The sequence below is a fragment of the Centropristis striata genome, chromosome 8 (assembly GCF_030273125.1).
Source record: "Centropristis striata isolate RG_2023a ecotype Rhode Island chromosome 8, C.striata_1.0, whole genome shotgun sequence".
Taxonomy (NCBI): Eukaryota; Metazoa; Chordata; class Actinopteri; order Perciformes; family Serranidae; genus Centropristis; species Centropristis striata.
Window position 1 is genome coordinate 17,683,895 of NC_081524.1, and position 24,865 is coordinate 17,708,759.

Genomic DNA, 24,865 nt, shown 5'->3' on the forward strand with positions numbered 1-24,865 from the left:
AGTCGAAGTATCAAATTACATAAAATGGAAAAGCATCTCAAAACTACACTAAAGTACAGTACTTGAGAAAATGTACTTAGTTTCACTCCACCAGTGGTGGAGGAAGTATTCAGATCCCTTACTGCAGTAAAAGTACTAATACCACACTGTGAAATAACTCCACTACAATTCTGCATTCAAAACTCTACTGAAGTAGAAGTACAAAAGTATCAGGATCGAAATGTACTTAAAGTATCAAAAGTACTTGTAATGCAGAATGAACCCACTCAGATTGTTTTATATATTCCAAATATATTATGAGATTTTTTGTTTTGTTGCATTTATCCAAGCAGTGTTTTAATTTTGTAAAGACGGGGCTCATTTTAACTACCTGATATACTGTTATGAGGTATCATTTAAAACTAATTTCTAATCACTTTAACTTTATCATATTTTTCATGTCAAATCTCGACCCAAAAAGTAACTAGTAGCTTAAGCTGTCAGCTAAATGTAGTGGAGTAAAAAGTATAAAGTTACATGAAATGGAAATACTCAAGTAAAGTACAAGTACCTCAAAATTGTTGTACCAGGAACAATCATGATGTTAGAGTCAGTGTTGCAGCAGCCATGTGACACAAATAAAGAATAAATCCAACTAGAAACTGAACTGAACTCTCAGTTCTTTATGCATCCGTCTGTCATGTTGCAGGTGTGAGGCATGTCAATTTCGTATGTTGGTCTCAAGTCTGATTAGGGCCAGGGAGGAGAAAAAAATTCTGAGAAGGAAAAAAAAAATTAATTATGCACTTTGAGAAAAAAGTCGAAATGTCAAGAAAATATTCGAAATATAACGTTGTGAAAAAAGTCAAAATGTTAAGGAAAAAGTCAAAATTTCAAGAAAAAAAGTTTTAAAAAAATGTCAAGAAAAAAGTAAAAATGTTAAGAATAAAGTGGAAATACAATGTCATGGAAAAAAGTTTAAAAATAATGTTGAGAAAAAAGTCAAAATTTCAAGACAAAAGTAAAAAAAATTCAAGAAAAACTGTTGAAATGTCGAAAAAAAAAGGCGAAATGTCGAGAAAAAAGTTTAAATATAATGCTGAGAAAAAAGTCAAAATGTTGTGAAAAAAATCAAAGTGTCAAGAATAAAGTTGAACTATAATGTCATGAAAAAAGTCAATGTTGAGAAAAAAGTCAAAATGTCAAGAAAAGTCTAAATTTCAAGAAAAAAGTAAAAATGTTGACAAAGAACTCGCAATGACGAGAAAAAAAGGCGAAATACAATTTTGAGAAAAAAGTTGAAAGGTTGAGAGAAAGTCAAAATGTCGGAGAAAAAAAAGTGGAAATGAGGAAAATAAAGTCACTTTATAAGCTGGTAAAGTGGACTGCGAGCCACAGCCTGATTTTCCTCAATACACCTAATATATGTGTAAAAAATTCACTGGGTGAGCTGGGTGTCCAATCTTAAGTTAAAAATCCTAATGCTGTGTTGCAGGTGTGAGACATGTCCATCACTGTGGTCAAAGACAAGATGGTTGTCGGGAGATCACCGCCGCCGCATCACATCCTCAAGACTCTTTGCTTCACCGCCCGCTGCTCAGTGAACACGGGCCTGATGCAGGCTAATGTAACTGCAGCTCTCGGGGTGAGATAAATAAATTTATATAATAATGTTTAACATCATGGTCTTAACCCATAAGAACCCAGACCTATTTATCATGAAGGAAAATTATGGGGGATATATAGAACACATTTCTGATGTGTTTTTTTTTTTTTTTTTTAAATACTACCCCTAAATGTCAAAGATCTGTGATGTGACATATATGTTACATTGAGCATTTATGGAATTTATGTTTATGATATTTCTTATCATAAAATAAATAAACTAGACACCTTTTCTACTTACAAAAACACAAATTTGCCTTTTCTTTGCATCTCCACAACATTTATCAGAATTGTGACAAGATAGAATAGGATTTTCTTTTTTGTTTATATTTGGTCAAATGTATTTCAAATTGAACAGTAGAGCATATATAAATTTAAAATAATTTAAACAGTGAAAATAATTGAGTGGCCTATTACCATTTTTGTTATTGCGACAAATACGTCACATCAGTTTTAGATTTTTAGGTTAAAAGCCCAATGTGACGTATACGTCACAGCACTATTTTTGTTACTTGTTGTATATTAATTTCTTCAGGAAATATGGTCAAAACAGGTTAAATGCAATACCGGACATTAACGGATTAGAATTGTTAAATGGGTTTAAACTTAGCCGAGTAACAAAAAATAAGCTATTTGAAATTAGCTACTTTTTCACATTTCTGTTCTATTATTATAACATATCACTTCTTGTCACAGTCAAACAGTCAAACAGTCTTGATAAGGGACTTAATGAGTTTAGGGAGATTATAGAACATTTAAAGTGTTTGTTCCACGCGTGTCACCATGGGTTCTTATGGGTTAACAGCGAGATTTAATTATTTTTAATTTTTACAGACGATACAGATCATGGTTGGCCTCTTCAACATCGGACTTGGACCAGCACGAATAAGCACAAATCCTGAGGATTTCACCAGCTTGGGAGCGACTTACTGGCTGGGTGCTGTGGTAAAATGATACTGTTAATATTACATTTATAGCACATTTATTTCAAAAGTAACAGTATTCACTGTGCAGTCAGTTGTTCAATGGTTTGAATACTTTATTTAGCTTCAGAAGTAGAATAATGGTCATAAAGGAACACTTCAGAAAACTTAAAATTGGAATAAAGGGTGTGATAAATCTGAAAAGTAACGAGTAACTAAAGCACGTGAGACAAACAAAGTCAAAAACAGCGGTGGAATGCAACTAAGTACATCTACGCAAGTACTGTACTTATGCACAGTTTTAGGTACTTGTACTTTACTTGAGCATTTCTATTTTATGTTTATACTTTTACTTCACTACATTTTGAGGCAAATGTAAATTATTCTTTTTACTCCATTACATTTAGCCTACAGCTTTAGATACTTTTCAGGTTGCAAATTAATATGAAAAACATGATCAATTTAAGTGATTAAATATTTTTGTAATTAGACCTCATAACAGTATATTAAAATGAGCCCTATCTTTACTAAAGTAAAACACTGCTTACATAAATGCATCAATACAAATAATCTAATAATATCTTTAAAAGAACATAATAATTTAATAATAATAATCTAATAATCCTTTTATAAAACACCTGAATGGCTCTATTCTTCATAATGAGTACTTTTACATTTGATATTTTAAGTACAATTCTGACACTTTTGTACTTTTACTTAAAGTCAGTTTTGAATGCAAGACTTTTACTTGTAGTGGAGTAATTTCACACTGTGGTATCAGTACTTTTGCTTAAATAAGTGTAGGGATTTAAACACAGATTTCCCAATGAATTTATTAATGAATTAAATAAATTAAGATTGATCAATAAATCTGAATAACCTCGTAAAAAGGGCACCACAGTCTCAAATTACAATATTTACCAGTTAAATTCGATGGATTACTTAACAGCAAAAGTCAAAATCACTAAATGTTTGATATTAATGAAATGTTAATTCTTACATTTATGTCTCATAAATCAAAGATCGTTCATCCTACTTAACAGTGGCTATGAATTTCTGCAGGACATCAATCTCACCACAACGACTTCTGAAATAATACATTTATTTATCTAAATTGGGATGACAGATGAAAGAAAGCAAATAGGATTAACCACAAATAAAAGGACCACTCAATTTGGGGAGAGGGCACATTAGGGCTGTTTTCACTACCTGGCAATATCCGGAATGGATATTTGAATACGAGCAGTCCAGAGCTGGCGTTTGTCTGGACTTTTTTCGTCCCTGTAGAAGAGCAGGGTCTTTTTTCTCCCCTGAAAACAGCCTGGTTACTGATTGGATAGATCGCTAAGCAGGATGTGACGTAGTACTCTACACGACAACAACACACGCCATTTGTAAAAGCCAGCGAAGCAGTGTTCCCAACTTAACGACTTTGTTGCTAAATTTTGCGACTTTTCAGACCCCCTTAGTGACTATTTTCCAAGAAAGCGACTGGAGACAAATCCAGCGACTCCTTCTTACTCTTCTTAACGAGCCGATAACGAGCTGGAGACCGGCTTCTTTAGAAGAGCCACCCTTAGCGGCAGTTAGCTACAGTTAGCTCTGTAGCAGTACAGTGTGTATGTGCTGCTGCTGCAGGAGGTGTTCACTTAGCGATCTCTGTTTGTTTACAACAAGCACCAGACACTCTGTGCACAGTTAGCGATGCCGTTAATTCACAATCACTATGTTTATCATCAGCAGAGACTCTGTGCATAATTAGCCATGCTGCTTTCAGCTGCTGACGTTGTGCACAGTTGGCGACGGTGAAAACCATACGTCACCTCCAGAGTCTATAAATCCCTCTGGGGGCTAACTTGTAGTGGAGACACGCAGAGTGAGAGGACTTTTCAGAGGGTGTGGCCTGTGACTTTCCTGGTGGACAATTTTCCCCCTAGTCAAAACACGGCTAGTGAGTTTGTATCGTTAATAACCCAGTTCTGACTAGCGTTTCTCTGGCCAAATAAAATAAAATAAAATAAAAGTTTAACTGAGAACTCGCACCCTTTCCATAAAGCCAAAAATTTTAGAGCCTACTTTAACTGACGAGTTGACACCAGGGTAACTGGACCTCGCGATGGCAAGACAATGCAGCAAAAGGCGATTCTTCTTGCCCGGAAAGGGAGCCGTTCAGCGGTTCCATTGAGATCCGAACAGCAGCCTGTTCTGTACCAGCGATTTTCTCAGGTGTTCAGTCCAGCAGGAATGAGAGGTCCAAGCAACAGTTCTAGCTAGGAGTTTGAGTCCTGGTATTAGTCAATTAGAAACTGTTGAGAAATGCATTGAGGAAACCTTTAAAATTATATGATCTGACTCCAGCACAAAATCCTCCCCTTTTTCTCTGCGGCGATCGTTTGATGGGGAAAGATGAGCAGGAGATGTCTGAGTTCTCAGTTTAACTTCACTTTATTACAATACTTCAAGAAATGTGCAGTTACAGAGTCTCTGGGTTCAATCTACACGTCCCTAACATGACATGACATCAGGCTGGTCAGTTCATGAGGCTGAACCAAGCTACTTTCCCTGAAACTCAGTTTTATAGCCTAACAGAGTTTACTAAAAAATGTAGGTAGATCTCTTCCAGAAGGTACCTCCTTTCAATCCGTTGATTTATTGCATACATGGACACGTCATGTCACCAAGCAGAGAAGACAGTTATGTTTCTGCTCAGCACATCATGTCTGTGACCTGACCTGTTAACAAAACTTTCAAAACTTGACAATAACCCACCCACAGTTATTTGAAATTCCAAGATGGCGGCCATTTTTCAAGATGGCCGACACCTTAGTGGAGCAATTAAATTATATAATGGTTTATTTGGTGATACAAGCATAAAAATTGGCATGAGCAGTCTCCATGGGTCACTTGACAATAAGCCACCCACAGTTACTTGGGTTGACAAAAAAACACTCCCAGCCACTTGAAATTTCTATTTTCAAGATGGCCGCCCCCTGGATCCTCAAAAGATCAATTTTCTCATAGAAATGTATTGGGTTTTAGATTATTCTGGAAAACAAGTTTTAACACATCATAATACAGTTGTGTTGATTTGTTGATCATAGACAGATTAGACAAGAGTGAGTATCTGCACTACCAGGGCACACTGGTGATATATGACTGCTGTTAAACTCAGAGTGGGGTTCAATGTCAGCCAATTGTAAAGAAGAGACGACAACTCTCTGAGTAGTTTGAGTTAACCGGGTGGTGTACAGATCGTACAGGGTAAAAATGGCATTGGATGAACGATTGGATTAAGTGTAGGGTTAAGGCATGAACTTAGTTGTATCCCATACATCAAAGTGCTTATTAAAAGGTGGTAAAAGGCTAAACCCTCGGCCTCTGCCTTTGAATTTGCTGCAGACATTGCAGAAGCCATCATAACAGTTGAGAAAACAAACCGCAGGACACCAAGATCATACTGGTTATGATACCATTGCAAGAAATGTTCCATTATTTCATAAAATAAATGCTCTGCCTATCTTACGTAGTCCAACCCGACTAGATGAAGGTGATGGTATAGAAAGCACATTGACAAGAAACAGAGCAAAATATCATTCAAGCTGGAAAGGGCACAAAAAAAGGCATCTACTGCTGCTAAAGACACTAAAGATACCAAAGATATCCATGTCAAGAAGTCAAGAAGGTCCCAGACTTCTTATGAGGCAGGATATGTGTGGGGACAGGCATTGAAGAGACATCCACAAATGCCGAGCCCGTCCGACTGGGGATGGGTTAAAGAGGACAAGGAGTGGAAAGTCTTCTGGACTCCACTTCCACCTATTGTGGAGAGTTGTTGGGAGTTGACAAAATGTGGGTGCACCAAGGCTTGTACTGGAAAGGGTAAGTGCTACAGATATGGACTCAGTTGCCCCTGCTAGAACTTAGTTGCTTGTTTCTTTTGCCAGTGTTATTCCTTGTTGTCCTTTGTGTTTTCAAGTGTAGGCCTATGGCTCGGCTTCCCCTCGCCACATCGGCGCATTATGTTCTATTTTGTCACCAGCCTATTACTGTGACATGTTCAGTACTTTATGACATTGCTTTCACATTTTCAGTTTAGTTCCCTATTATAGTTTCAGATACTGTTTGTCATGGTTCCGTGTCAGCCAGAGCTGCTGTTGCCTCTGGATCTGTCATTATTGCCATTCAGTATTAACCATTGCTCAATTATTATTTTGGAGCACTGTCCGTTCAGCACCACAACTGGGTTTCCCCACCCTTAGTATTTATTTGGCATGTTTAATGGCAGTAGTAATGGTTAGTTATAAAAAAAAGTAAATTAAAAAAGTATTTAAAAAAGCCCTCATGGTAAGGGAGCCTGTGTACCTCGGTGAACCCGGAGAGCTACGCCGGTGGGAGGGAACTCCTGTCAGGTTTTACCAAACTGGACAGGTCGTGGGCAAGGAGTCAGACAAAGCACAGTCAAACAACCTCTCTTGAGGAACCCAATACATTTCTATGAGAAAATTCATAATTTAAAGGTCCACATGGCAGGTGGCAGTCATCCTGAAAAAAAAAATTGCCGCCTTGAAATTTCAAGTAGCTGTGGCTGGCTTATTGTCAAGTGACCCACAGATACTGCTCATGCCAGTTTTTATGCTTGTATCACCAAATAAACCATTATATAATTTAATTGCGGCACTAAGGTGTCGGCCATCTTGAAAAAGGGCCGCCATCTTGGAATTTCAAGTAACTGTGCGTTGCTTATTGTCAAGTGACCTACAGATACTGCTCATGCCAATTTTTATGCTTGTATCACCAAATAAACCATTATATCATTCAACTGCTCCACTAAGGTGTCGGCCATCTTGAAAATGGCCGCCATCTTGGAATTTCAAGTAACTGTGGGTGGGTTATTGTGAAGTGACCCACAGATACTGCTCATGCCAATTTTTATGCTTGTATCACCAAATAGACCATTATATAATTTAATTGCGCCACTAAGGTGTCGGCCATCTTGAAAAAGGGCCGCCATCTTACAATTTCAAATGTCTCGGACAATTTTCTTGTTAAGTTACCCATGGAGACTGCTCATGCCAATTTTTATGCTTGTTTCACCAAATAAACCATTATATCATTCAATTGCTCCACTAAGGTGTCGGCCATCTTGAAAAATGGCCGCCATCTTGGAATTTCAAGTAACTGTGGGTGGGTTATTGTCAAGTGACCAACAGAGACTACTCATGCCAATTTGTTTGCTTGTATCACCAAATAAACCATTATATCACTTAACTGCTCCACTTAGGTGTCGGCCATCTTGAAAAATGGCCGCCATCTTAAAATTTTAAATGTCTCGGACAATTTTCTTGCCAAGTGACCCATGGAGAGTGTTCATGCCAATTTTCACGCTTGTATCATAATAATTATATTACAATTAAAATTATATCACTTAGCCGCTCCACTATTTAGAGGAATCATAGTTTTAAAACAATATTAGTACATGATCATTGTATCAAAGCATCTTGCATGATTAATTTTTAATCTAAAATGTCTTTTTGGCTCTTCCACCGGAGTTGCGTTCAAGGCCCGTTTGTCAATCACGTGACTGTTACATCTGTGGCTTCGAAAATTGGTTTCTGCAATTCTGAGCCAAACCTTATGGTTTCAAAGTTATAATTTTTTTGTAAAATGTTGTTTATTACTGCCAGCCATGCAGCTTGCACATCACAAATCGAAATAAACCTTGTCAGAACAGGTTAGGAATAAAAATTAAATCGAAAAAAAAAACAAAACCCATGTGGTTAAACTTAAAGACTAAGTAAGGCAGGAAGCAAAAGTAAGTTGCGTGAAAATGAAGGAAGTGTCTTTGCGTTTCTATGCGTGTCTTTAATCAAAAAATTGTTAGTTTTACATAGATTTATTTTTTCATTCCTATGAGATAATAAAAACAAGTGAAACATGTCATTATTAAGTACACTGAGCTGTTCTCTCCTCAGTTCATTGTAGCTGGAGTCCTGTCCCTTGTCATTGGCCGGTTCTCTTCTCTGTTTTTGGTGAGTAAGACAGAAACAAACACTGGTATTGCTATGAGAAGCAGTAAGTATGGAAGCCCAATAGGGACTTTGTTAAAATAATAATTTAACTTAACTTAATTATTGATTATTGTTGATTCAGAACTAAACACTCAGAACGTTGGATGATTGAGATTTAACATGTTGGTCTCATGTCCGAATCGTACGGACGAGGTTAAGGGCCAGGTAGGAGAAAAAAATAATGAGAGGAGGAAAAAAAAATCATTAAGCATGTTGAAAAGGCGAAATTTTGAGAAAAAAGTAAAATAAAAAGATTGTAGCGAATTAAGTCGAAATGTTGAGGAAAAAAAAAGAAATACAGCAATTTCATGAAAACAGTGAAGACAAAAGAGTAAAAAAATGTCAAGAGTAAAGTTGAGAAGTCAAGGAAAAAAGTCAAAATATAATGTTGAAAAAATAAAGAAATGTTGAAAATAAAGTTAAAATACAATGTTGAGAAAAAAGTAAAAATACAACGTTGAGAAAAAAGTTGAAATGTCGAGAAAAAAGTCGTAATGTTGAGAATAACGTCGTATACAATGGCGAGAAAAAAGTAAATACAATGTTGAAAACATGAAAATTAATATAATATTATATATAATATAATGTTAAGACAAAAAACTGAAATTGAGAAAAAAAATGGATTTTCGAGGACAAAGTCAAAACAAAATGTCAAAATGTTAAGAAAAAGTCACTTTTTGATTTGGGTGAAGTCAACTGCGAACTAAAACGTGATTTTCCTCAATACGTCTGATATTTGTCTAAAATATTCACATAAATTACATAAAAGCAGATTTTCCTAAAACAAAAGTTGTAGCATCTTCTACCAAGAAAATCTCATTCATGTTTAGTTCTACTGCACCTTAAATATTGTGGTTATTATATGTTCCTCTGATGTCTGATTGAATCTGTGAACATCTTTAAAACTTTACCAAACTTAAAAAAATTGACTTTATTCTCAACATTTCAATTTTTTTCTTGAACTGCATAATGAAAAAAAAAATCCTCTTCTGTAAAATCGGCACCCTGGTCACTCCTCACTAAGTGTAAGTCATGATGACAGTCTTGGCATGATCAAGCCAGTTATATGTTACATATTCCAGGAACCAAAAGGAAATGTGTTGGAGCCAAAGAATAACTCTCAGTGTTTCCTGTCAGCTGGGCTTGGCTGTGTTGCTGAACATCGTCGGATCTTTCTTCTCCATCGTTGCCGTGGTGCTGTACGCCTTCGACTTGGCAGACGCCCCTGCCGCCGCCATGTGTCACTGGAACGGCTATGGAGTTCGTAATATTGACAACTGCAAATATGCGGCTAACTTTGCCCAGGTAAGGATACTTTAAATTAAAAAAAAAAACACATTAATATGTTTCCAATACAAATATGCTGGTGTAAATGGAATTACATTTGCTCTCATATTATTGTAAGCATGCATAATGAGAACTTTTACTTTTAATCTTTTAAGTACATGTTGATGCTGATACTTTTGTACTTTTACTTCAGTAAGTTTTGAATGCAGGACTTCTACTTGTAGTGGAGTAATTTCACAGTTAGTACTTTTACTTACAGAGGCACTGAGAGCTCACAGCACTGCAATTTAAGGAAACACGCAAACATGCAAATACACAAAACACAAGCAAATTAAGAAAATATCATCAATTTGACAACACAAGCAGCATTTAGAAAACACGCTGCAAAGACTGCAACACAGCACATACAGAAAAAAAAAATGCAAAGACCGCAACACAACACATAAAGAAAAATATGTGCAAAGACTGCAACACAGCACATTAAGAAAAAGACATGCAAAGACTGCAACACAACAAATTAAGAAAGTCAGTCTTTGCATGTCTTTTTCTTTATGTGTTGTGTTGCAGTCTTTGCACATATTTTTCTGTATGTGTTGTGTTGTTGTCTTTGCATGTCTTTTTCTTTACGTGTTGTGTTGCAGTCTTTGCAGCGTGTTTTCTAAATGCTGCTTGTATTTTCTTAATTTGCTTGTGTTTTGTGTATTTGCGTGTGTGTTCTTAAGTTGCAGTGCTGCTCCCTTACCGTAGTTACCAAAGTAAGGGATCTGAGTACTACTTCAACCGCAGCACATTTTAAAGTCAAGTTTAAATCCTCTCTCTTTTCTTATTTTCTTTCTCGTCTATAACAGCGATTGCTGACAACCGTAGATATCACCATGATCGTCCTGGCCGTACTGCAGCTGTGTGTGTGCATCAGTATTGCTGCTCTGGGCATCAAAGCTGTGTTCAGCAGGAAGGAGGAAGAGGTGTCTGTCTGTCTGTCTGTCTATCTGTCCATATATATATATACACACGCTGTTAGCCAGTGGAGACCGACGTCCTCGCGTGGCGGCCATCCTACCACAGGCAGCTCACCCACTCATAACATCATAGTCTAAAGTGCATGTAAATGGTAAAATGGTAAAATGGTAAATTGGGTGCACTTATATAGCGCTTTTATCCAAAGCGCTTTACACTACTCATTCACCCATTCACACACACATATGTTCCTGCATACTCAAAAATGATTTATAAAAATGTATATAAATTATTCTTGAGTATGCAGGAACGAACATAACCACAACTCTGGGGTTTATTAGAAACCAAACCGTTTGAAAATCGGTTAAAAATGAAGCAATCTATGGTTATTTACATGCAACTTAGACTATGATGTTATGAGTGGGTGAGCTGCCTGTAGTAAGTTGCCCGCCATATACGGATGCTGGTGACTCCGCCTCGAGCCATCTAGCCTTTGTCTGTGTGTCTGTGTATCTGTCTGTTCTTCTGTTTTTCCGTCTGTCTGTCTGTCAATCAATCATTAAACTTCACATTTTTCTGTGCAAACAGGGAGGCGAAGATGTTGAAGATCCACAGCTAGAGGAAGTCCTCCTGACCGGTCCTCATGTTTAGAATCACTCCAACACAACTCATGAATGGATTCACTTACTGAAAGTTTAAAACTGCTTTATATCCCAAAGATACATTTTTCTTTACCTACCTGCTTGTGACTTTCTTTTGAAAGTAAACTGATGTTGACTTCTCTAGTCTCCACCAATGAAATTTCACTCACTTCAAACCTCCTTCTCACCAATGTTTTCTCATTTGGGATTTATTCTTGGGTAGCTATGCACACTGAGGAGCACACTTGAGTGATGACATTCAGTATATATAAATTCAAATTAAATTAAATTAAATTTTAATAAATAAAACTATAGGATTTACATTACAACAATGCATATTATTTATACATTTTTAAAATAATTATTTTAAGTATTTTACAGAACATTAGAGCCTTTCAAACAAAAAGAACAGTACACTTACAGTTCAGTAGCCAATGTTAATTGAGAACCATGACATCCAATAATAAGTGACCTGTTTTTATTTGTTTTTTAATTTTAACTTTTTTAGTTTTTAAAAATTACGTTTCTTTAATGTTTTAATTTTTAACTCCTTTTAATTTTTTATGTATTTATTTTATTTTATTTTTTGTTTATCATTATTATCACCTTTTTGGTTTGTGCAGCTGAAGATAGAGAGGATTAGAAATAAAAAGTACATAATAACTACGTAACTGATACCTAATTCCTTATGCCAGTTGTAATTATTTGTGTTGTTTTTTTCAGTGCAAAATAAATTTAAACTGTCAAAAATTTTGATAAAGATGCTTTTATTTTTCAATTAAATCAAACAAGCAACAAGAAGTACCGGTTTAGTTTCTGACACCTGATTCCACTAGACTAGACTGTCGCAGTTACATTGAGACTGTAGAACAGGTGAGGTCTCTGCACACACACAGACATACACACACACACACACACAGACACACTAACACACAAACACACAGACACACACATACACACTAACACACAGACACAGAGACACACACAGACACACACAGAGACACACACAGACACACAGACACACACTAACACACAGACACAGAGACACACAGACACACACATACACACTAACACACAGACACAGAGACACACACAGACACACACAGAGACACACATACACATACACACACACAGATACACACACACACACAGACACACAAACACACACTCACATACACACACACACACACACATTGAGGAATGTGTCAGATTAAAACCATCTGAATCAGAAACAGTTTCAACATTTTTCTCCTCTGAGAGAAGAACTCAGAATAAATAAAAGGAGAAGCGCGTTTAGTTTCGTCTGTGAGAGGAACGTTAACCCTTTAGTGCAGGGATTCCCTCAGTGTGGTGGGCAGTTTAAAAATTAAATCCCTCACACAATAAAGACGTGTAAATAAACATTTCCTTTGTAAAATGTAAAATCAAACTGTAATATTAACTAGAAAATTTCCTCTGGGGAAATTCTGAAAGGGCCACAGGGGCTACTGCCGGTGTGTGTACACTATGTTGAGATTCTTCAGAGATTTATTTATAAAATAACTAGTAGTGGGACGAAATTGTGTCCGGAAGAGGATGAAGAAAGCCCCGAGCACTGGTCCCTACAGCTATTGCTGTATGGGACCAGTGGTTGTGCGATTGACCCGGCTACTGCCGGTGTGTGTACACTATGATGAGATTCTTCAGAGATTTCAAACAATTAATACTAGCAATGTTATAATACTAGGAGCACATCTTCAACAAGCATTCCTTTTCAAGTATTTATTTATACAGCAACCTATGCCCTTTAACCTCAAAATGTGTGTGTGTGTGTGTGTGTGTGTGTGTGAAACATGTGTATCTGTAGAAGTGTGTGTGTGTGTGTGTGTGTGTGTGTGTGTGTGTGTAACTAAAATCATATAAAGTTACCTGTGTGTGTGTGTGTGTGTGACTGTTTGTTTGTGTGTGAAGCATGTGTATCTGTAGGAGTGTGTGCGCTTATGCGTGCATGTGTTTGTGTGTGTGTGTGTGTTCGTGCATGTATCTGTAACTGTAATCACATCAAAGCATCAAAGGCGTTGGGGTTGACCAATCAGAGCAGAGCAATCAATGGAAATTAACAGCTGTGGAATCTTCTAGCACAGTGACAGCAGCCAGAGGTGGACAGACTGGAATTTCTTGCCTCAAACAGAAAGCATTTTTGGCAAAACCATAATAGCTATCATTGATCCGACTTCACTTTGGGCGTCCTGAGTTCTTCCTGAACAGCTACATATGTTTTTTGTGAAGAGAAGTGAAGAAATAGCTTTGTAAGAGCGATCTTAAATATGCTTTTCTACAGAAATCTTCCTGCGTTTTTAATATGGGAGCCAATGAGGCAGTTGGTGCGTGTTGGTGGCGCATCTGTGCGTCCTACACCCAAACTATACCTCTGACAGCTTTACCAGAGGATTGTGAGTGGGAAGACAAATTTTCCTACGTTTCTATGTATACATTTTTTTCTGTAGAGTGGAATTTGCGCAGTTTTCAAATGTATTTTTTGACAATTTTTTCTCTCCCTGTACACTCTGGCGATGATGTCACACACTGTGACACAAGCATTCCATGCAATACACACCCATTATAATCTCAGAATTTCTCCAAAAATGATCATGGTCATTGAACAGGGATTGATAAAAAACTATATGACCTATCGAAATGTGGATTAATACACCAATACACAAGACTTGTGTCTGCTGTTTAAAGTTTAAATGGAGTCTCTAGGTGAAATTAAGAGTCTGGAAGAGGAAGAAGAAAGCCCCAAGCACTGGTCCCTACAGATATTGCTGTGCTCGGTGCGACAGGTTAACATGCTAACATTCTACCATGCTAACTAGCTAACATGCTAACGTGCTAACAGGCTAACATCTGTTTGATCTTCTTATCGATCCATTTCACTTTGACCCTGGAGAAGAATGAAGGGCTCTGATTGGTGGAGGCATCCAGGGGGCGGTTCTCCTCCACGCTGCGTCTGATGGAGCGAACGTCCGCCGCCGAGAGTCCCGCCTTCAGAGACAGCAGCGCCGCCACGTGATCGCCGCTGGGGAGACGAAACGACAACATCAATAACAACTAGATTCAATAACAACAAACAAACATACAGCTTATAACCTGTGCTACAGCCACCAGGGGGCGGGGCTTATAACCTGTACTGTAGCAAGCAGGTGGCGGGGCTAATAACCTGTACTGTAGCCACCAGGGGACAGGGCTTATAACCTGTACTGTAGCCACCAGGGGGCGGGGCTTATAACCTGTACTGTAGCAACCAGGGGGCGGGGCTTATAACCTGTACTGTAGCAACCATGGGGCAGGGCTTATAACCTGTACTGTAGCCACAAGGGAGCGGGGCTCATAGCCTTACCTGAGGTCTGGGAACTTCCTTGCCAGACTGACGACCTCCAGCTGAACACTTCCTGGGTCCTGCAGACGGAGAACCTCAGCGACGCTGCGGAGCATCTCGCCGAGCCACGGAGCACCGCCACCCTGAGGACAACCCACGGCGGTAAGGGTGTGCACATGAAGGAGCGTGCACATGTATGAGCGTGCACGTGTCTCACCTCCTGCTGGAAGAAGTCCCTGATCTTACGAGCGTCTTCAGTCATCCTCTGAGCCCCGTCCACCTGCTGCTCTCTGCTCCTGGTCCTGGTCCTCAAAGTCCTCTTCACATACTGCAGGACCAGGTCCTCCTGGAGGACAGACAGCACAGACTACAGACAGACAGACAGAAAGACAGACAGAGAGACAGACAGGGAGACAGAGAGAGAGACAGACAGGGAGACAGACAGGGAGACAGAGAGAGAGACAGAGAGAGAGAAAGACAGGGAGAGAGACAGAGAGACAGACGGAGAGAGAGAGAGAGGGAGACAGACAGACAGACGGACAGACAGACAGACAGACAGACAGACAGACAGACAGACAGACAGACAGACAGACAGACAGACAGACAGACAGACAGGCAGGCAGGCAGGCAGACAGACAAACGGGTGTTTTACAGTGTGCAGACGTTGATGCTGACTCAGCAGTGATGTCTGATCTGTGATTGGTCGATGCGGCTCACCTGTCTGCAGGTGGGCATCAGGTCCGACAGGTCGCTCAGCTGGCGGTCCAGAGAGTCCAGCAGCGAGTCCACAACAGGAAGTGACCCGTCCGCCCAGCCCGCCGTCCACAGCTGGGCCAGACCCACCTGGACAGGGAGCAGGAGTCAACTGGGGGTCGGGGGGGGGGGGGGGGGGGGGGGGGGGGGGGTGTCGGGGGCTGGTTTACCTTCAGCTGGGGGGGACAGGTGAGACACCTGTACCCACAGTCCTTCAGGGCCGACAGAGCGTCCATGCAGTGCCGCCGCTGGGGCTCCAACACACTTCCTGTCTGAGCTGTGATGTAATCCCTGAGAAGGTCAGACAGGTGAGACAGGTGAGATAGGTAAAACAGGTGAGACAGATGAGACAGCTGGATATAGGTGAGACAGGTGAGATAGGTGGAGACACATGAGATAGATGGAACAGGTGAGACGTACCTGAGCTGCTGCTCACAGACAAGCTGAGCTTTGATCACTGAGCGGGCGTTACTGTGGTTTCCCTTCATAAACTCCTCCACACACTTCTCATATCTGAAACACACACACCTGGTTGTTAGTCACACCTGGATCAGCTCATTAATATTCATGAGGTCAGTGGGCGGGGTCTACCTGCTGAGGAAGCTGTCCAGGTGAGCTGTGACCCTGTTGTGCCCTTTGCTCTGGTCTCTGATCACACAGCTGACCTCCGACAGGGAGCTGTCAATCACCTGTAACACAACAAACACCTGAGGGTCCTACACCTGAGGGTCCCATACCTGAGGTTAACACCTGAGGGTCTCACCTGAGGGTAACACCTGAGGGTCACACCTGAGGGTAACACCTGAGGGTCACACCTGAGGATCGAACCTGAGGGTCACACACCTGAGGGTCCCACACCTGAGGGTCCTACACCTGAGGGTCACACCTGAGGGTCACACCTTAGGGTCGAACCTGAGGGTCACACCTGAGGGTCAAACCTGAGGGTCCCACACCTGAGCAGGCATGAAAACGGGTCAGGGGAGAAAAAGGTGAGAAGGATGCGCGAGGGGCGACGTGGTCTCTGGGGTGGGAGACTCTAGAAAAGACTCTAGACTCAAAGAAACCAACCTAATGTGTTTTCCACCATTATCGAAACATACCATCAATTAGAAATGCAATTTACAATTGCAGACAGAGCATGCCAGAAAAAAATATGTTTGATTTAGAATCAAAGTTTCACTTTGCCAATTTCACAGTAGCCAAATAAGTTGAGTGGATGCAATAATAAGCCAAGCACAGGTTCTGAAAAAATACTGTATTGAGTTGAACAAAAGGCACACAATAATGACAATAACAATAGACTTAACATTTGTACAAGGAAATACAAATACAAATTTGAACAGAGTTTCTAAATTATGCCCTGGAATAATAATAACAACAATAACAATAATAACTAGAAAATTTCCTCTGGGGAAATTCTGAAAGGGCCACGGGGACTACTGCCGGTGTGTGTACACTATGATGAGATTCTTCAGAGATTTCAAACAATTAATACTAGTAATGTTATGATACTATATAATATACAAGGAGCACACCTACAACAAGCATTCCTCTTCAAGTATTTATTTGTACAGCAACCTATGCCCTTTAACCTCAAAATGTGTGTGTGTGAAACATTTGTATCTGGAGGAGTGTGCACGATTACGCGCGCGTGCGTGTGTGTGCGCATGAGTGCGTGTGTGTGCGCATGCGTGCGTGCGTGTATCTTTAACTGTTATTACATTAAATGACCAGTGTGTATGTGCGTGCGTGTATCTTTAACTGTTATTACATAAATTACCAGTGTGTGTGTGTGTGTGTGCGTGTATCTTTAACTGTTATTACATTAAATGACCAGTGTGTGTGTGCGTGCGTGTATCTTTAACTGTTATTACATTAAATGACCAGTGTGTGTGTGTGCGTGCGTGCATCTTTAACTGTTATTACATTAAATGACCAGTGTGTGTGTGCGTGCGTGTATCTTTAACTGTTATTACATTAAATGACCAGTGTGTGTGTATGCGTGTGTGTATCTTTAACTGTTATTACATTAAATGACCAGTGTGTGTGTGCGTGCGTGTATCTTTAACTGTTATTACATTAAATGACCAGTGTGTGTGTGCGTGCGTGCATCTTTAACTGTTATTACATTAAATGACCAGTGTGTGTGTGCGTGCGTGTATCTTTAACTGTTATTACATTAAATGACCAGTGTGTGTGTGCGTGCGTGTATCTTTAACTGTTATTACATTAAATGACCAGTGTGTGTGTATGCGTGTGTGTATCTTTAACTGTTATTACATTAAATGACCAGTGTGTGTGTGCGTGCGTGTATCTTTAACTGTTATTACATTAGATGACCAGTGTGTGTGTGTGTGCGTGTGTGTATCTGTAACTGTAACTGTAATCACATCAAAGCATCAAAGGCGTTGGGGTCGACCAATCAGAGCAGAGCAATCAACAGAATTAACAGCTGTGGAATCTTCTGGCACAGTGAAAGCAGCCAGAGGTGGGCAGAGTGAAATTTCTGGCCTCAAACAGAAAGCATTTTTGGCAAAACCATAATACCTATCATTGATCCGACTTCACTTTGAGCGTCCTGAGTTCTTCCTGAACGTCTACATATGTTTTTTTTTTAAGAAAAAAGAAAAAAATAGCTTTGTTAGAGCGATCTAAAAAAACTGTTACATCTCGCTTTTGCCGAAATCTTCCTGCGTTTTTAATATGGGACCCAATGAGGCAGTTGGTGGTGTTGGTGGCGCATCTGTGCGTCCTACGCCCAAACTATAACTCTGACAGCTTTACCAGAGGATTGTGAGTGAGAAGACAAATTTATATACGTTTCTATGTATAAATTATTTCTGTAGAGTGGAATTTGCGGCCTGGAGCGCAGTTTTCAAATTTATTTTTTGACAATTTTTTCTCTCCCTCAACACTCTGGCGATGATGTCACACACTGTGACACGAACATTCCGTGCAATACACACCCATTATAATCTCAGAATTTCTCCAAAAATGATCATGGTCATTGAACAGGGATTGATAAAAAACTATATGACCTATCGAAACGTGGATTAATACACCAATACACAAGACTTGTGTCTACTGTTTAAAGTTTAAATGGAGTCTCTAGGCGAAATTAAGACGTTTAAAAATCTCAATTTATTGTTGTTTTTCGCTCATTTTTCGGCCTCCCATTCATTTCAATGCAAATGCCATTTACATCGGGAAAAAATTTTATTCTGTAGAGAAAAGTAATAGCACACCGATCCCGATCAAACCGCACGTTTTGATATATAATTTGTCCTGCAACTCTTCAAGTTGTAGGACTAGTAGCGGGACGAAATTGCGTCCAGAAGAGGAAGAAGAAGAAATCCACAGTATAACAGTAGTGCTCGGGGCGAAGCTGAGAGTCACACCTGAGGGTCCCACCTGTGAATTCCACCTGTGGTGCATCCCTGGTCTCACCTGTATGACGTCGACGGCAAGCGGGCTGAAGCGGTACCGGTCCAGGAGTTCTGGGTTCTGGCCGCTCAGCCAGCTCTCCTCTTCTTTCCTTAGAGCTGCGTTAAGCCACAGCTTCACTTTGTCCTGAAGAAAGAAAAACATTTCATTCTGTTTTTCTCTAACTGACACCTGAACTCTTCTCAACACACTTGGAACGCCTTAAAGACCTGTTCCCATCAGTCTGCTGGTCTTTACCTCTTTGTGGTTGAGGTACTGGTCCTCCAGTCGATCCAGATGGTCCTGCAGCAGCAGAGAACCCAGACAGGCTGTTTTTATCTTTCCTTTCAGCTCTTCATGGTTTAATATTTCACTGCCGGAGGAAACAAACACACCTGAGACTTAACAGGTAGAACTGGTTCCAGATCAGAGAGAGCTCATTGTTTCCAACATTCAGACTGGGAATAATCTGTGCTCTGATCTCTCTACAGTGTCAGTTAAGAGGAGACGAGCTGAAGCCTGAAGAACCTTCAGCGTATGCGGGTCAAGACCAGAACCATGGACCAGAACCCAAAGACACAACTCCTGAGGTTCTGTTGGTTCTGACCTGATGGTGTCCTCTCTGAGGTTCTGTTATATCTGAAACTTACTGTGTTCTCCCTGAGGTTCTGTTGGGTCTGACCTGATGTTGTTCAATCTGAGGTTCTGTTGGTTCTGACCTGACTGTGTTCTCTCTGAGGTTCTGTTGGTTCTGACCTGACTGTGTTCTCACTGAGGTTCTGACCTGACTATGTTCTCCCTGAGGTTCTGTTGGTTCTGACCTGCCGGCGTTCTCCCTGAGGTTCTGTTGGTTCTGACCTAACGGTGTTCTCTCTGAGGTTCTGACCTGTAGCCGTTATCCCTGACGTTCTTTTGATTCTGACCTGTCGTTGTTCTCCCTGAGGTTCTGACCTTTCAGTGTTTTCCCTGAGGTTCTTTTGATTCTGACCTGATGGTGTTCTCCCTGAGGTTCTGACCAAAGTTTCAAAATACAGTTTTATTAAACAAACAAAAAATCACTCTAATAAATCAAAGTATCAAAGCAACAAGACCTAACAGTGACACAGACACAGCGCTGGTTCTGGTTCTGGTTCTGATGGACAAGACCAACTGACGGGACAAAGGGAGACTCGGACTATATAGACACAAAGTAAGGACACAGGTGGGAACAATCAGGGTGAAGACAGGTGATCCTAAAGGCGGGAAAACCGCCAGAGGCCTGTTGGGGGACTCACTGTGGATAGCAATGGTTGATCCAGAACAGCAGGTAGCTGCAGTCATCTGGTTCTGGTCCGGCAGCAGCGAGTTCAGTCAGCCGGGCCGAGAAGCTCCGATGGAAGAGTCCGGAGTAAAGGTTCAGGATGTCCATCTCAGGAGGGTAACAGTCCTGGACCGCCCGGACCACCACCAGCAGGTCCTCCTTCACACGCCTCCCCATACCACACACCTGCACAGGTACAGTTTCCCCCTCAGGGGGAGGACTTCAGGTTCTGTTGGTTCTGACCTGATGCTTTTCTATCTGAGGTTCTGTTGCTTCTTACCTGATGGTGTTCTCTCTGAGGTTCTGTTGGTTCTGACCTGACAGTGTTCTATCTGAGGTTGTGTTGGTTCTGACCTGTCAGCGTTCTCCCTGAGGTTCTGTTGGTTCTGACCTGACGGTGTTCTCTCTCAGGTTCTGTTGGTTCTGACCTGACAGTGTTCTACCTGAGGTTCTGTTGGTTCTGACCTGACTGAGTTCTATCTCAGGTTCTGTTGGTTGTGACCTGACTGTGTTCTCTCTGAGGTTCTGTTGGTTCTGACCTGATGTTGTTCTATCTAAGGTTCTGTTGGTTCTGACCTGACTGTGTTCACTCTGAGGTGCTGTTGGTTCTGATCTGACTGTGTTCTATTTGATGTTCTGTTTGTTCTGACCTGACTGTGTTCTCCCTGAGGTTTTGTTGGTTCTGACCGGACTGTGTTCTATCTCAGGTTCTGTTGGTTGTGATCTGACTGTGTTCTATCTGAAGTTCTGTTGGTTCTGACTTGTCGGTGTTCTACCTGAGGTTCTGTTTGTTCTGACCTGATGGTGTTCTCTCTGAGGTTCTGTTGGTTTTGACCAACATATATGTGTATGTCGTTTCTTTGACTGTGTTTTATTAGACTTTTATTGGGTCTTGTTCTATTATCGTTGTGTACCTTGTCTTGTGTGTCCTGCTGCAAAACTAATCTCCCTACTAGGGACTAATATAGTGATTCTGATTCTGATTCTGACCTGCAGTGTCGGTGTGGTTCTGCAGTTCTCCAGAGGGAGGACTCACCTGTCTCTTCAGAGAGGAGGACAGGCTGTCAGTGCTGCTGTCCTGGTTCTGGGCGGCCCGGGTCAGTCTGGACTCCACTAGGTTCTGCAGCAAAGTGTTATGTTTGCTGAGACACTTCTGAGGACGCCACGCCGGGACGCACTCCTCAGGACAGCCGGTCCACCGCCGGTCCTGCTCCTCCTGCTGCTGAATGGAGGCCACAGCACTCTTCAGGACCTCCAGGTGGGCCGGGGAGGAGGAGGAGGAGCAGGAGGAGGTGAAAGTGTTGTCAACGGCGGTCCAAAGCTGCAGGCTCAGAGCCTCGAGGTCCATGTGCAGCTGATCCTGGTCCTCCTCACTGGGGGAGTCCTGAGAGAACAGCTGCTCCTCCCTGAGGATCAGCCTCCTGCTGACCTCCTCCAGCTGCTCCAGAACCTCCTCACAGTCCGACACCTCCTCTGCAACAAGCAAGACATCCTGGTTGGTTCTGACCTGACGGTGTTCTCCCTGAGGTTCTGTTGGTTCTGACCTGATGGTGTTCTCTCTACGGTTCTGACCTGACGGTGTTCTCTCTAAGGTTCTGTTGGTTCTGACCTGACGTGTTCTCTCTTAGGTTCTGTTGGTTCTGACCTGATGGTGTTCTCTCTACGGTTCTGACCTGACGGTGTTCTCTCTAAGGTTCTGTTAGTTCTGACCTGACTGTATTCTCTCTAAGGTTCTGTTGGTTCTGACCTGACGGTGTTCTCTCTAAGGTTCTGTTGGTTCTGACCTGACTGTGTTATCTCTAAGGTTCTGTCGGTTCTGACCTGACTGTGTTCTATCTAAGGTTCTGTTGGTTCAGACCTGACGGTGTTCTCTCTAAGGTTCTGCTGGTTCTGACCTGTAAGTGTTCTATCTAAGGTTCTGTTGGTTCTGACCTGACTGTGTACTCTCTGAGGTTCCATTGGTTCTGACCTGACTGTGTTCTATGTGTGATTCTGTTGGCTCTGACATGACGGTGTTCTATCTGAGGTTCTGTTGATTCTGACCTGCAGTGTCAGTATGGTTCTGCTGCCTGCGGTTCCTCCAGGCCCTGACGGGGTTCTTCAGGCGGGGCAGCCTCCGCATCTCTCCTCCTGCTGAACAAAACTTTTATCAACAACACGTTCTCCGTCTTCAGAAGGTTTAGAACTAACAAACAGAGGCCACTGTTCAACAGAGAACCACTTCTTCAGAGAACCTCCTGGAACATGTTATAAATCAGGTAACAGAGGAAAAGAGACAGAGCAGAACCTGAACCAGTCCAGTTCTAGCGGACTCTGGTCCAGATATTAGAGGGTTCCAGCTGAACCGGGATCAGTTCCCCTGCTCCGTGTGACGTCTCAGTCATAAATGGTTAATCATTAACGCTCTGACACTTTCAAACTACAAAAGATTTGGATCTTAGACAGCAACTTAACTTCACCCAAAAATTAGAAAAAAACAAAGTCATGTGGCTGTCCAGGTTTGTTTATCCAGCTTTGTCACTTTTTCTTAAGGATGCACTCTGTAAAGAAATCATTAGATTGTTTATCAATTTTGTCTGGAAAAACAGACACCACCATCCTAAGAAAGAAGTTCTTGGTTTAGAGAGAGCAGAAGGAGGTTTGGAAGTTTTGAATTTTTTTCACTTGAATTCTGCCTTTAAAGTTAAATGGCTTAAAAAAATGTTTGAAACTACCAGAGTCACTATGGAATTTTATTCCACACAATTTATTTAGAAAAAACTTCACAACTTCACAAACTTCCACTGAAACTCTCAAAGTATTATCAGCAGGCTTTACTCTCTGGGAAATGATGCTATGTTCACAACTTTTCTCCACACAAGGAATTACTTTGGAACAATGCTCAAATGTGTATATAAAGAGAGCTGGATTGAGAGGGACATGATCTTTGTGAAGGACTTGTTTGACGATAATGGAAGTCTTTATAGCTACGGAAACTACATAGAAGCTAAAGCCTTTCCAGTCAAATACAGAGAGTTTGTTTCTCTTGTAAATTGTAAATTGTAAATATTTTGTTTGCTCATTGTCATCTATCTATCTATCTATTTATATATATACATACATATATATATATATATACATATATATATATATATATATATATATATATATATACACACACACTTTATAACAAATCTGATGCTTCTGATGGGAAAGTTTCACATACACAAGATTAAGTTTTCCAAATCCCTCCCTAACTTTAGCGTTTTCACAATAGAACTAAAATTTTATATAAAAACTTTAGAGTTGATGTCAAATAAGGAATGTGAACGCACTCTCATACACTTTAAAAACTTATTTTCAGAAACCCCAGAATAATATAAAGGGAAGCACCTTATACCCTATGTGCTTTATTATGTTATTATTTTATTTTAATATAGTTAATTCGGGTAATGTGGGACACTTTTTACAATTTTGACTTTGTCATATTTTTCTAAATTTAAAAATATTTTATGTAATTTCAGTCACATGACACCCATGGTAGAAATAAACCAGCCAAAGTGTCCCGAATCCACCCCTATATTTAATTCTTGTAACTGACATTTTTCTTTTTATGTCTTGTTTATACTGAATGCCTGTATTTCCCTCATTGTTAATAATGATCTGAAAAAAAAACAAAAAAAAAAAACGCTCCGACAGTTGACGGAGCAGAACCCGATCAATAACCCGGATCAATAACCCGATCAATCACCCGATCGGCGATCTGAGCGAAAATAAATCACCTTTCACAATAAAAGCCAGTGAAGCGGAGTTAAAGGTAAAATAAAGAGAGAACCGTCTCACCGCTCATCTCCTCCGCTGCTCATCTCCTCCGCTGCTCTGAGGGGGCAGCCCGCCGGGAGGGGCGGGGCTAGACACATGATACGGGCTGGAAACATGATGCGGGGAGCCACATGTCTCTCTCTGTCTGTCCCTCTGGCTGTCTGTATTAATAGTAATAGTAAATGACATTTAATTGTTCTAACACAATTTGACCAAAAAAGACACAAACTGACCACAAAAGACACACAATGACCAAAAACACACAAAATGACCAGAAAAAGAGACAAATTGACCACAGAAACACACAAAATGACCACAAAAACACACAAATTGCCCAAACAAAGACACAAACTGACCACAAAAGACACAAAATGACCAAAACCACACAAACAGTACGAGAGTAAATGTACTCCCCACCTCTGGTTCTGGATCAACATGAGATCTCGACCATCATCACCTGCTGAGCTGCTGTGCTGCCCCCTGCTGGACACCAAGGAGCTCCACATCCTCAGCAGGACCAGGAACCACAACCACAGGGTCCAGAGGGTCCAAGACCAGCAACCAGAGGGTCCAGGGGGTCCAAAACCAGGAACCAGAGCCTCTAGAGGGTCCAAGACCAGGAACCACAGGGTCCAGAGGGTCCAAGACCAGCAACCAGAGCCTCCAGAGGGTCCAAGACCAGGAACCACAGGGTTCAGGACCAGGAACCA

The 24,865-nt window shown here is 40.9% G+C and overlaps 2 protein-coding genes across 2 annotated transcripts; one reads left to right on the forward strand and one right to left on the reverse strand.

Annotated features, from left to right (window-relative positions):
• The first annotated feature begins 1,483 nt into the window (after positions 1 to 1,483).
• On the forward strand, positions 1,484 to 11,019 carry LOC131976721 (uncharacterized). The gene is made up of 5 exons (XM_059339874.1): positions 1,484 to 1,624; positions 2,479 to 2,589; positions 8,540 to 8,596; positions 9,773 to 9,940; positions 10,771 to 11,019. The coding sequence occupies exons 1-5, from the start codon at positions 1,484 to 1,486 to the stop codon at positions 11,017 to 11,019; spliced, it is 726 nt and encodes a 241-aa protein (XP_059195857.1).
• Positions 11,020 to 13,829: 2,810 nt separating this feature from the next.
• On the reverse strand, positions 13,830 to 24,183 carry LOC131976722 (tumor necrosis factor alpha-induced protein 2-like). Its single transcript, XM_059339875.1, has 13 exons — positions 24,177 to 24,183; positions 22,398 to 22,484; positions 21,391 to 21,827; positions 20,329 to 20,540; positions 19,313 to 19,427; positions 19,079 to 19,201; positions 16,223 to 16,320; positions 16,052 to 16,144; positions 15,802 to 15,922; positions 15,596 to 15,721; positions 15,096 to 15,245; positions 14,900 to 15,021; positions 13,830 to 14,578 (listed from the first exon to the last, which is right to left on the reverse strand). Exons 1-13 carry the CDS (start codon positions 24,181 to 24,183, stop codon positions 14,392 to 14,394), a joined length of 1,878 nt encoding a protein of 625 aa, XP_059195858.1. The 3' UTR covers positions 13,830 to 14,391.
• Positions 24,184 to 24,865: the final 682 nt, after the last annotated feature.